A 12,158-nucleotide genomic window follows, 5' to 3' on the forward strand; every position below is an offset into this window, starting at 1 on the left:
AAGGATTTGAGAATCACACACACACATGACTTCGAGGTGAAAGGGTTCTATCTAATGATGATTGCTACTGTAAAAGTCAAAATTCTTCAATAGATTCTCCGCAGTAAATCCAAGCCTTTTATAGTTCATTGCGGCTGTATGTATATTTCATGGGAGTGAGTGAACATTACATATTTACATGTATCTTCTTCAGTTCACAATTTCAAGCTCTTGCACCTACTCCGTTATTGTGTCATCAAGGATTATAACCTACCTCATGCTATGACCCTTTTTTGGGAAAGAGAAACGAATTGGTATGAAATTAATTGCAGCAACAAAATGTAGATCTGTTCACGTTGGTACCCTTCAATTCTTACGGGATATAAATTTGTATTTTCTCTTTCTTTTCTGGTTGGGGTGAAACCCCATTGTTTGTTTTTCTTGTTTGATCATTTGTATCTGGGCACAGCCTTCCAATAGTATTCTCGACAAACTCTTTATGTGCCTTTATTCATCCAAGACAACAACAACGACAATCACAAGCTCGCTGAAGAGTAACAGAAAATATCCTTGATCTCATGAAACAACCCAAACTAGGAATGAATCGAAATCAAATTAAGGAGAAGCTAGTGGTTTAAAGGTTAACTTAAAAGGTCTGAGAGTGAGAAATCGAACGAGAAGTAACATATGAGAAAGGATCAACCTGAGAATCGGAGTAATAGGATGGTAACATGATCTTCTGCCTCTTGCTTGCACGAGCATTCATCAGTGTTGTTGGAGATGAAGCAACTCGATTTAGAACCTTAGTGAGATTTTGTTTGAGGGAGTTCAAGGAAGTACCCTTGTCATGATTCTTGGCATTGAGGATCATGACGTTTATTACCCTACCACCTACAGTGGCCATATCTACCTTGACTATAGTTAGCTTCAAGCTTTTGATGGCTTCCATTATATCTGTGAAAAGTTCTGGTCGATCTTCAGAACAGACAGACACCTTGATGAAAATGTTTCCTTCGCTGTTGTCACCGCTGGTGGGCTCTGTAGTTTCTTGTTCGCAATCAATGGTGACTTCATCCACTTCAGTGGGGATTAGTATGGTTTTACTAATCTCAGCTGTTCTCGTCTTCAAATCCTTGGCATGTTCAATTACGCTGCCTAACAAGGTGGCCTTATCCATCTGCAACACACACAGAGGAAAACGAAAAAAAAAAAAAAAACTTATTAAGCTCATTTCTGCATGCTTTATCCTGATATCTGAAAGGTCATTTGCTACTTATTTAGGGTTTTCCTTAACTATATGTTCTTAGGATTTTTATTTTTTGGGGTAAGATGTTTTTAGGGTTTACCAACATCATTAGGTTACTACTCAAAGAAAATCAAAGTAGGCCTAATGGCAGGTGAGACTTATTGGGGCGGTACTCCAAGTGATTAGAGAGTCCATAGAATGCATTGGCTACTAGACTCTCGTCATCTAGGTATAGTACCATGTCCTTCACCACTTTATCTAACAGCACGACTCTTGTACTACTCTACCACAACCCTAGAACTCTTTTCAACTCAGCCTATCTAGATCTAGTTGATACATACATGGAATCTCTCTCTCTCTCTCTCTCTCTCTCTCTCTCTCTCTCTTACACACACATAATTGATTTACTGTATCGTTTAATTATTTCAAAGTTAATTACACGTACCTTATCTGATCGAGGAATGAGTTTCCTGAGAGCGGCGAGGTGAGCATTGATCCTCTCTCTACGGCGCTTCTCAGCTTGGCTGTGGCTCTTGGAAGCTGCAGCAGCTCTATCTTCTGTAGTAGGTCCAGTGGATATTGAAGAAAAAGGAACACCATGATGAGAAGTGGAAGCGTAAGGAAGTGGTGGTGGTGATGGCCATGCAAGGCCACCGGCAAAGGATGCCCTATTATGTGGATTAATGTGGTAGCGAGACTCTCCATGCCAGGCAGGGAACAAGTATTTATCCATGTACAAGCTAACTACGACCGACTAAGAAACAACACAAGCTATTATAATTTAGAACCACATGAATAGCAGCAGCAGCAACAATGAACAAGAATGGATATGACTTCTGCTCAGATTTATAGTAGCTTTAGAGAAAGACAACTAGTAAAAGAAGGAAGAAGAAGATTTTGTGTGTTGCTGAGTAAATTTTCATTTATTGACTCTACCCAAAAATTTTCATTTATTGATAGTGATGGGACAACCGGACAAGGACAATCATATTTGGGTTAGATCTTCCCGTGTGGAGTGGTTCGCCTTATTAATATAAAAACATCAGTTAGATTATTTAACAAAAATAAAACACAAACAATAATAAAAACGTACTTCGAAATTTTGGACGCTTTATATGGCAAGTTGCAACCAAAGTTTTATTACCTAATGTAGAATCTTCATATCTTGTCAGAGTACGCATGACACAAAATTGAATGATTATGATCACGTGCACTTTTGGGTTGTGATGGATGGTTGAACGATGTGGGATTTATGGAGTCTTTATTCATTATTGTTCGCATGACTCGTAAATTTTGATATGTGATCACATTTTTTTAGTTACAAAGTTTTAAAGTCTGAATAAGAGACGGATGTGACCATAATGACACTGCCTTGTTAAGATAACTGTATAAGAGATAATATATGACAAGTTCTTAGCTTGTCTGAATTAAAAATATTGTAATAGAATGTATTACAAAAGAGAGTATCAAATACATCCAAAACTAAAACCTATGCTGAAAGAATGTGATGCTTTTCAAATTCAGATCCTCTCCATTTGGGGATGTCATCTTCTCATTCTTTTCGATTATTTCAGTGTTATGCATTAAGTGCTGCCAACGGTTGAGATCGAACTCTCAACCGTCTGTCTCGTTTTCAACCTGCGAGACGGATGATCAAGATTTTGATCTCAACCGTTGACAGTAGCTGTTGCGCATTTAGCATTCAAGTCTCACTCAATTCTTACACCCTCACAGAGTCACAGTTGGGCGGACATAGGCGTGCCAATGGTACTGTGGAGAGGATTTGGAATCCATGCTTCCCATGCCATTGATTGTCATTGAGGACTTGTTTGATAACCTCTTCTTTTGGGTATTTTCTTTTGTAATGAATTGGCAACTAGAGACTAATTCTCCACCCTACCTTTCTTCTCTTTCTTCCCTTATTGTACTGAGCATTGCAAATTTCTTTTCTTTTTCCTTTTTTTTTTTTGGCATAGCTTGTCCTTGTCCATGGAAGCCACTAGAAAACTTCAACGACATCATAAAACTCCACCACCGACTGCTTGATTGATTTGTGTAATCAGAATCTTCACTCTCTCTCTCTCTCTCTCTCTCTCTCTCTCTCTCTCTCTCTCTCAACTGTGTTGCTCTGTTCATTCATGGCAGGAGGACTCTTTTACTGTTACTTTCAGTGACCGTCTTTTTCATGGTAAAATTGATGACTCACCCTCAAACTTGACTTTTAACTATTTGATGCGACATTTTATCAACCACTTAATTCTACCTTCTTCCTTCCTTGTACTTTCCTCATCTTCTCATTTTCTTTCCTAACCGTTTCAAGTTTTTAACTTTTACTGATCTTGGATTGGATTGGATTGGATTGGTGAAAGGACAACCATATTGAAGAACTGCGTGCTTGGATATAATTATAGTTTCACGCCCATGTCTCTATCATCAAAGCAGTGGAAGATAGCTTTGAAGAAAAAAGAAGATAAAGATCAGATGGTGGTGAATTATCAGTTTCTGGTTTGGATTGAGTTTTCTGTCATTTTTACATAACATATTTGTTGGACTGAGTTTGTGGGGTCTTGAATCGCCAGCAGTTTTTGCCGGGGCAGGCAAGGATGATCAGCTTCTGGGGTTTGATTACGAACTATAAACTGAACACTCGAACGAGCTGAGCTTGGGCTTGGATTCAAAGGTTCCCAAGTAATAATACATGCCACTTCATTTGGATCTAACCGATGGGTACAAGACCAGAAGTTCTGCTTCAGTTCCTTGGATAACCATGGGCTCAGACAGAGCCCAGAAAATGGTTATGTATACAAATGGAACAAAGACTTCTGAGGAGTTTGGAGACTGCTAAGGATGGTGTTCTTGGTTATTGAACAGGTCTTTCTTAATAGAGATTCTAGGTCTGGAAAGATTCTAAAGCTAGAAAGTACAAAGCATCAGTTAGCAGATAGCATACAGGTATTTTTATACATTAGTACATATTCAGAGGGTTTAAATTTATGTATGATATTCAATTATGCCACAACCCATATATACAGGGTGAGGCTCTTGGCTTTATACATCTGTATGGAATGTAGTTCTGAAAAGAAAGAAGAAAAAAAAACCTGGCATCCTGGCACTTCAATTCAGATGAGAGTGTAAATCCAAGATGCTATAAACAGCGTACGCTGATATTTCCTCAAGGCCTTTTGTGGATACTAAGGAACTTAAACAATGATTCTTCTCCTTCTGGATCATGAACTAAATCAAAGTTAAGACTTCACAAGGTTATTATCTTCAGCACTGTTGTTCTGAGTGGCTGTGTTTTCAAACCATCTGTGCCTTCTTGCCTCGGGTGGAGGCCGGGAACCTCATGAAGCAGCAAGGTTATTTCCATAGTGCTAGACATGGTAAATCATGCCAACTTCCAGCAGGCAAGTATGAGGCACATTCAAAAAAGCATCAGATCCTCTGCAGTTCTTGCTTAGAAAAGCAAAAATGACATTGATGGTGAATTTCTTTAGAAGGGAGGATGATTGTTTGGCCTTTGCATAAGAGTGACCAAGAATATAAACCACTCCAGATTCTCTAGCTTTAATGATCTGCTGGGACTCAGATTTGAGAGAACTCTCCAGTAGTCCAGCCTCAGGTTTCACCATTTGGACATCAGATAGTGACCACACTGTATGTTCTTCACGTCTTGGATAGGTGAAAATGGGACCTGGAACATCGGGGGCTTCAACATCTGAGATGCCAAACTCCCAATGTGATTTGGTTGTCATGGTCAACAAGCAATCTTCTCCTTCCATTTCTATGAATTGTATTATCCCAGATACCAATTTATTCTCAAAATCATAATTTTCTTGGTGTAGATCCTTGTAACCATACCTCACAATACACCTGAACATGCTAAACTCTTTTGGGCCAACCCTGCCAATGAGAAAACGTTCCCCTTCGCTAACATGGGGAACCTGAACAAATTTTATACACACGAAAACTAACACGTCATGGAAAGCAGGCAAGTTTGTCACGAAGTGTCCAAAAACTGCTGGTACCCCTGTCACCAAATTGGTGTAAACTAGCCCAATTCCTGGGACTCTGACCATGCCAAGGCTAGGCCCTAAGGCTATTATCCTATCCAAGGATACTTTACTCTCTACGTCAAATTTGTGTTTCTGCAACGTGCCATAGTTCCATGAATACATGATGCCCATGAAGATAAGAGACAGAACAAGTGGAATCCACCCACCTTCTGGGACTTTGATGAAAGATGCTGAAAGGTAGAGTAGCTCAATTGATCCGAAAAACAGCAGGAATCCAACAGTGATAGCTATCCTTTTCTTCCACACAATTGTCATCACCATAGACATCAAGCAAGTTGTCACAAACATAACAGTGATAACTGCAAGTCCTGTTGAGCAAGAAACAAAATCAGTCTCAGTTCATGTCATGTCATGACCAAGAAGCACAATTACAAATACACAAAGTCACATGCACACACCCATACGACATGCACTAACTCATTAAACTAAAGAGTATAGATGTATACCATATGCATGACCAATCATGCTTGTGTCTTTTAATCCAACAGTGACAGCCAAACATAGGCACATCAGAATCCAGTTGACCTCTGGAATGTATATCTGCCCATATACTGTGCTTGATGTATGAACAATCTTCACTCGGGGGAAGCAATTCAAGGAGCAGCATTGGCTTATCATAGAAAAAGTAGCTGATATTACAGCTTGACTCCCCACAATAGCTGCAAATGTAGCCACTATGAAGATAGGCCAGAATACAGCTTCTACATGAAGAGATGAAAACAGAGACTCAAAAAGATGAAACAATCAAACAATCAAAAATTTCTAGGTAATGATATAAACACTTGCCTGGTATAGCTTTATAAAAGCTTCTCTGAATATCTTCATGGTGTCTGGAGAGAAATGCAGCTTCACCCATGTAAGCAAGAATTAAACAGGGATATACAAGAAATGTGAAAGCAACCTGGAGTTAGTAGATATGAGTCAGTCTGACCGGAAAATAAATGAGAATATGTACTCTTCTTTTCATTTTAGTATTAGCGTTGGGTATCTAGTGAGGATTTATTTACCTTGATTGATAATGCAGAGAAATGTCCCAAATTAGCAAACATCGTCTCTGCACCTAAGCAAAGTGTTCCAATGGAAATAACTAATTCAGACTCAGTATTTCTGTTACTAAGATTTATACATTTTTTTTCCCTTTTAAGCTAGCATCATGAAACAAAGACCAGGTGAGGAGTTTGAAAAAGCTACCAGTTATGGTAAGAACAACTCCCCCTAATGAGACCCATCCTTCAATGCCATTGCTTTTAAGGAACTTAAACATGTATACTGGAGAGAGTGCATGAAATATTTTTGGGTTCCACCGGAATATGTTATAAATACCAATACTGCTGATACAGAGAAGCCAAGCTGTGACAATTGGTGCAAACATGAAAGCAACTCTTTGTGTCCCATGATGCTGAAGATAAAATAGCCCCACTAAAATGACGCATGATATCATCACAACATAATCTGGGAAAGACTTCATTTCAGCGGAGTTTTTCAAGAAAAATCACATTTTGAAGACATTCAGAAGAGTAGGAATTGATGCAGCTGTACTCACTCTCATGAAGTTCTGTGATCTTAACTTTGACACCAGAAACTGCTGAAAGAACTGACAAAAGAGGCCACAGAAATCTGCTTTAGGGAATGAACTTAAAAGAAAAATCACTGTGAAATTAATTTGGAGCAAAGAGTGAAAAATGGAAAACCAAGTATAGTGAGACATTGAATAAATTCCTTCACATTTTAGAGAGACAAAATTGAGGGCAGAAGGACCCATGAAATTTGAATTTAACTATGCATATGGTTCTTAGATGTATTGTACAGTAGTTAAATTTGAACACCAACTAGACATAGAAATCACCAGTCCTACTTAGAGAACTATGTAACATAAGGTTAGGTTCAATTCATAGTTTCACCAAGGACTTGCCAGATTCGAAGGAATTGATCACACAAAAGAGCAAAGTGATTTAAATACCCAAAACAATAATAATAAATAAAATAAAAATCTAGTGACTCAGTTGTATAGTTTAATACTGATATTCTGCATCTCTACTCTTCCCTACTATTTTACTACCACCAGTTGCCATTAATATGGTTGACTGATGCTGTTTTTGGTTTTTCTCAGTGACATTGTGCAAACGGAAATATTAAGAAGGGAAAAATTAGGGAAGCAGTTCCCTTCCATGTGTTGTTTTACTGCACTTTCATAGACAAGAAAAAGAGAGGAATGTGTTTCCCTGACAGCATTCTCCCTCTCTCTCTCTCTGAGGAATGTGTTTCCCTGACAGCATTCTCTCTCTCTCGGAGGAATGTGTTTCCCTGACAGTATTCTCTCTTGTATCCTTCCCTTCTTCATCTTCTTCAATTTTTCTATTAAGGTTATCCGTTACTTGCTGTCAGAGCAAGATAACTAATTGCCTTCTTTTCCCCTTTGTTTGAGAGTCTACCGTGGATCTCCCTTGGGAGCACTGGCAATTGTACTGCAATAATTTAGATGAAGGTGTAGTTTATGCATTGTGAACAACTAGATCTGTCAATTTACGGTTATATTAAGACCATTCCTGCTGCTAACCAGTGACAAAAGTCTGCAAATAAAGATCCCAGTTTTTATTCTCATGCACTTTACTTCAAGACAACAGGTTTCTATCAAGTTTTAAGACATGTCTCATCAAGTTCCCAGGCAAGCACAATTTAGGTGTTGGTACCAATCTGGCCTTTTTATGTTCTGAGAAATCTCAACCCCGACCTATTTGTGAAGGATTTTCTGCAATATTCAATTCTAAATATGGGTGTGTTTACTGAAATTACGTTCAAAATTTTATCTTCTGAAAGATTATAATGATGGAATAAAGACCCGAAGTAATGTTTCAATTAAAACCTTTTGTGTTGCTAATTCTATAGAATAGATTCAGCACGGATTTTCGATTTGGCAATACTGGTTAAGTCTTTACTGATACTCTCCAGTACAAAAAATTATTTATCTAACCGTTACTAGATCTAAGATCTCTCCATTGTGGGTGCCATCAGCCATTTTATGCAGTCACTGAAGAAAGTTCACTGGGAGATAGCCTGTCTCATCCCTAAGGTGCCTAAAGGGGCTCTGCAAAAGGCACTCATTTGTTGTCCACATTAACATATTGATCTAGTAGAGTTTTCCAATACCGATTGGGCCACAGTATATGGTGATTGGAGATCTACCAGAAGTTACTGGATGTTTGTTAGTGGCAATCTTGTATCATGGCAATATGAAAAAACAACAAAATGTGGCTAGATCCAATATGTAGGCTCTCGCCAATACTGCAGCTCAGCAAATGTGGCTGAAATCTCGTCTTCAAAGTTGGGCACTCCAATAACCCAGCCTACAAAGATGTTTTGAGATAACCAAGCTGCCTCCTATTGCAAGCAATCCCATGTTTCATGGAAGGACCATACATACTGAAGTTGACTCACTTTGTGAGGGATGATGTTATGAAGAATATGATTATTACTCTGTTTCATCTGCTGACCAGGTGGCTGATCAGTTCAGAAGGTCTCTTTTTGCACCCCCCCCCCCCCCCCCATCCAGATGTGCTGTTCCAAGCTGGGTATTGGAGTTATATATGATCCAGCTTGAGGGGAAATGTTAATTTGTGATGGGATATGGGTGTGTTGGTGGTAGTTTTGTTAGGTTTACATTTGAGTCTTAGGTAGTTTCCTAATTAGTTTATGCTTCCTTGTTGACCATAACTTTGATTCTTATTGATTGCATAGTACAAATAAATATTTAAATCCCAGCAATAGAATCTACTAAGTTTCTCTCGATCTGCTCTATCATTCTCTTTCTATTGTCTCCTTCTCTTCTCCTTCATTTTCAGGATTTCTATTAGTCTTTCTAGGAAAGCAACCAAAGACAGAATGAGTATAACCTAAACTCATAAATCCCGCTAAGATCACTTTTACATATCAGTAATGCCTCATTTCATCATCCAAGCCACATAACTAATACTACGATGAGCACAATCGTTAAACAAACAAATTTTAACTCATCTGTTTTTTGCTTTGACTTTTTAATTTTATGTTGGTTGAGATCATTTTAATCAGTTCCTTTTTCTTTATTCTATATCTTTAACAACTTATGCTAGAGAGTAGAATAATTTGGGAGAACATAAACTCAATCCAGTCACCTGAGATTGCCGGGGTAAGTATCCCATCACCAATTGCCATACAAGTACCTAGTAGAACGAAAATCAGTAGGCCATTACGGAATTTTGGGTTCTTCTCAAAGAACGAGTTCAGCATGGAACTTTGTTGTGCGTCTGATCCTTCAGTACCATATTCAGACAACCTCTCATCTGCTGCTTGTTGATTAGGTAGAACAGAAAGCCTTGCATGCCTGCACAACAGCGAGTACAATGCAAAGGTGCCACCTGCACCATAGAAGAATAACTGATGAGAATGGATTCCCAACTAAAAAAGGAAGAGAATTCCCAAGAATATAAGAGGATATTCAATAGTAAATCATCGTGGTAGTCAGGAAACAGGTTTAGGCAGTCGCAGAAAATTCTTTTTTGATTTCACTATTTTCAGAGATTCTTGATCAAAACTTGTAGTTTTGTCCTTGTTTCTTCAACAGAAATGTATACCCTGAATTCAAATTTTTTTCCTACGGAAAATTCCAAGGTGGGAATACAACTATGTTACTCGATCTTTCTTTAGGTATGCAAGTGATATAAATCACAAGACATCCCAATATCAATAAAAGGGTAAAACCCAGTATACAAGGCTCCCTCCTTTCTAGGATCTGGAGATGGGTCATAATGTAAGCAGCATTGTCCCTGCAATGAACTTTGGGAAGAGGCTGTTTCCCAACTCAAAACCACAACCACTAGGTATAACTCCCCAAAACATGTTGCCTTCCAATTCCTACACCCAACTCCATGCGTAACTGGTTGTATTATTGATTGGTAAGAGAATACCAGTCTCTATACAAATGTATGCACTTCCTTTTTCCATGTTGCAGCTATTATGACTTGCAAGGTCACAAATACAAAGTCATACCTTCACCATTGTCCTCGGCAGACATCACAATGAAAATGTATTTGAAGAGAGGGATGAGAGTGAAGGTCCAGAAGATAAAAGAAAGAACCCCATAAATCTCCTCATCGTTCTCGTGAAGACTTAATTTCCCAGAGAAAGTGGTCTTGTAAACATAGAGAGGGGAGGTGCTGAGATCACCATAAACCACTCCAAGGCTCTGGTAAGCCAGCATGAGCATGTTCTTGCAGGAAACCCTCTTCATATTCTGGTTCAGGAGTCAGGACACCAAGTTCTTTAATAAAAAACAAAAAGACGAGGAGGAAAAGTACAACTATACAAGTGCCTAGAGAATAAACAGAAATTCATTCAAATAATGCTGCTGCTTCAATGCAGATTTTCACCAGACATCCATTTTACCAGATAGAAGAATGGGTCCAAATTCGTTTATTTTAATCACGAATATCAGTCAGATAAAACAAAGAAATGCTGGAACCATATGCAGTCAATTGAAATGAGGAGAAGAAAGAAAGAGAGATTACTTCGTTCTACATTATTTATTAAGTAAGCATTTCACTTACACTGACAAAGAAACACTAGTTATGTTTAAAATTCTGAAGAATAAAATATGAAAATTCCACCTTTGGTCTCCTTATTCTTCTTGCATATAGCTCAGAAAGCACATTACTTCCACATATCTATAATAGAACCCCAAATGGCAAACCCAACACCCATACCCAGCGATCTAAAGATTAAACAAGAAGGGTAAGGAAACAGAGGGAGAGAAAGACCATTCCAAAGCCTCCAAAATACCCATTAGCAGAAACTAGAAGAAAGTTAGGAGGAAAAGAAAAATCCAGAGATCAAAAGGCAATGAAAATTACCTGTTGAGAGGACAAGGACCCTTGGTCGAAAGCTCTTTCCAGTGGTGTGGGATTCATAACTGAAAGAGGGTTTTGAGAGAAAGAAAGACAGAGAGGTTATAAGAAGCAGAGAAGCGTTAGGAAATAATTGCAGTAATGGTTCATTTAAAGCAGAAGACGCAGGATGCGGCTAGTTAAGCAAGTAGAGAGCAGGTAAAGTGTGCTCAAGGAGGTTGTGAAATGCCTCCAATGTTCCCCTTTCTCTCTCTCTCTCTCTCTCTCTCTCTCTCTCTCATACAAACGTTCTTGGAAGCAACTGGCAAGTCAAACAAGTACCGAAAATTCTTAACTGTTTATTAAACCATTAATCTCATAAATTGAATAACGAGATACATAGATTATGATATGCTGGAGCATATATTAGACATCTTCCATGAATTCATCTCTCAAAGCACTGGATTTAGTTGGTCTTCAAGCTACTGCATTCAAGAAGCACATCCTATGGTTGTTGCCGTGGAGCAGGTATCAAACGTCAGGATCTGATCTATACGGCATAACTTCCCATCACTTAGTTTGATCTCCAAACTCCATCTCTATCAGATTTAGAATTGCCCATAGAAGTGGTTTACCAATCTATCAAAACCATTCTTTTGATTACTTGTCTTCTTTCTCAATCAATGGGTTAACCAGAGGATTCTCAAATCATTGATAAAAAGTTATTCTTTTTCCTGATCATATTTTAGTGTAAAGATAAAGACCATAATGACATGATAAAGGAAAAAGCATGTTAATTAAAAAGCTAAAAGAAAAAAGAAATTTCATAAATTATTTGATATTTTAAGGGTGTTAATATTTTTCTAAGCTTTCTTTGTAAGACTAAAAGTCAAAAGCAAAGTGGGTCCAGCCCATCTCAATTAGGAAGTTTCTAATCTAGGAAACTCAAAACACGAAAGGGATGGATGCACTAGAGAGATCACTGGAAGTGAACTTATTTTT

General features: G+C 38.3%; 2 protein-coding genes across 2 annotated transcripts; both read right to left on the minus strand.

The window, feature by feature from the left end:
- Positions 1–625: 625 nt before the first annotated feature.
- Positions 626–1,958, minus strand: LOC149028143 (putative transcription factor bHLH107). The gene is made up of 2 exons (XM_089147818.1): positions 1,671–1,958; positions 626–1,156 (listed from the first exon to the last, which is right to left on the minus strand). The coding sequence occupies exons 1-2, from the start codon at positions 1,956–1,958 to the stop codon at positions 626–628; spliced, it is 819 nt and encodes a 272-aa protein (XP_089003944.1).
- Positions 1,959–4,168: 2,210 nt separating this feature from the next.
- Positions 4,169–11,318, minus strand: KT1 (potassium transporter 1). Its single transcript, XM_089147753.1, has 9 exons — positions 11,184–11,318; positions 10,324–10,567; positions 9,450–9,692; positions 6,845–6,895; positions 6,493–6,753; positions 6,309–6,361; positions 6,088–6,202; positions 5,748–6,002; positions 4,169–5,609 (listed from the first exon to the last, which is right to left on the minus strand). The coding sequence occupies exons 1-9, from the start codon at positions 11,238–11,240 to the stop codon at positions 4,600–4,602; spliced, it is 2,289 nt and encodes a 762-aa protein (XP_089003879.1). The 5' UTR covers positions 11,241–11,318; the 3' UTR covers positions 4,169–4,599.
- Positions 11,319–12,158: the final 840 nt, after the last annotated feature.

This window comes from Hakea prostrata, chromosome 1, assembly GCF_041222555.1.
Source record: "Hakea prostrata isolate BN-2017 chromosome 1, UWA_Hpros_2, whole genome shotgun sequence".
Lineage (NCBI taxonomy): Eukaryota > Viridiplantae > Streptophyta > Magnoliopsida > Proteales > Proteaceae > Hakea > Hakea prostrata.

Bases quoted from the DNA above. Each gene is read 5' to 3' on its own strand.
- LOC149028143 (XM_089147818.1), bottom strand. From the start codon at position 1,958: ATGGATAAATACTTGTTCCCTGCCTGGCATGGAGAGTCTCGCTACCAC. The intron at 1,157-1,670 runs GTACGTGTAATT...TGTGTGTTGCAG, and splicing joins TCATTCCTCGATCAGATAAG to ATGGATAAGGCCACCTTGTT.
- KT1 (XM_089147753.1), bottom strand. From the start codon at position 11,240: ATGAATCCCACACCACTGGAAAGAGCTTTCGACCAAGGGTCCTTGTCC. The intron at 10,568-11,183 runs GTAATTTTCATT...CTCCTGAACCAG, and splicing joins GGTCCTTGTCCTCTCAACAG to AATATGAAGAGGGTTTCCTG. The intron at 6,896-9,449 runs GTGACTGGATTG...CTCTTTTGTCAG, and splicing joins ACTTACCCCGGCAATCTCAG to TTCTTTCAGCAGTTTCTGGT.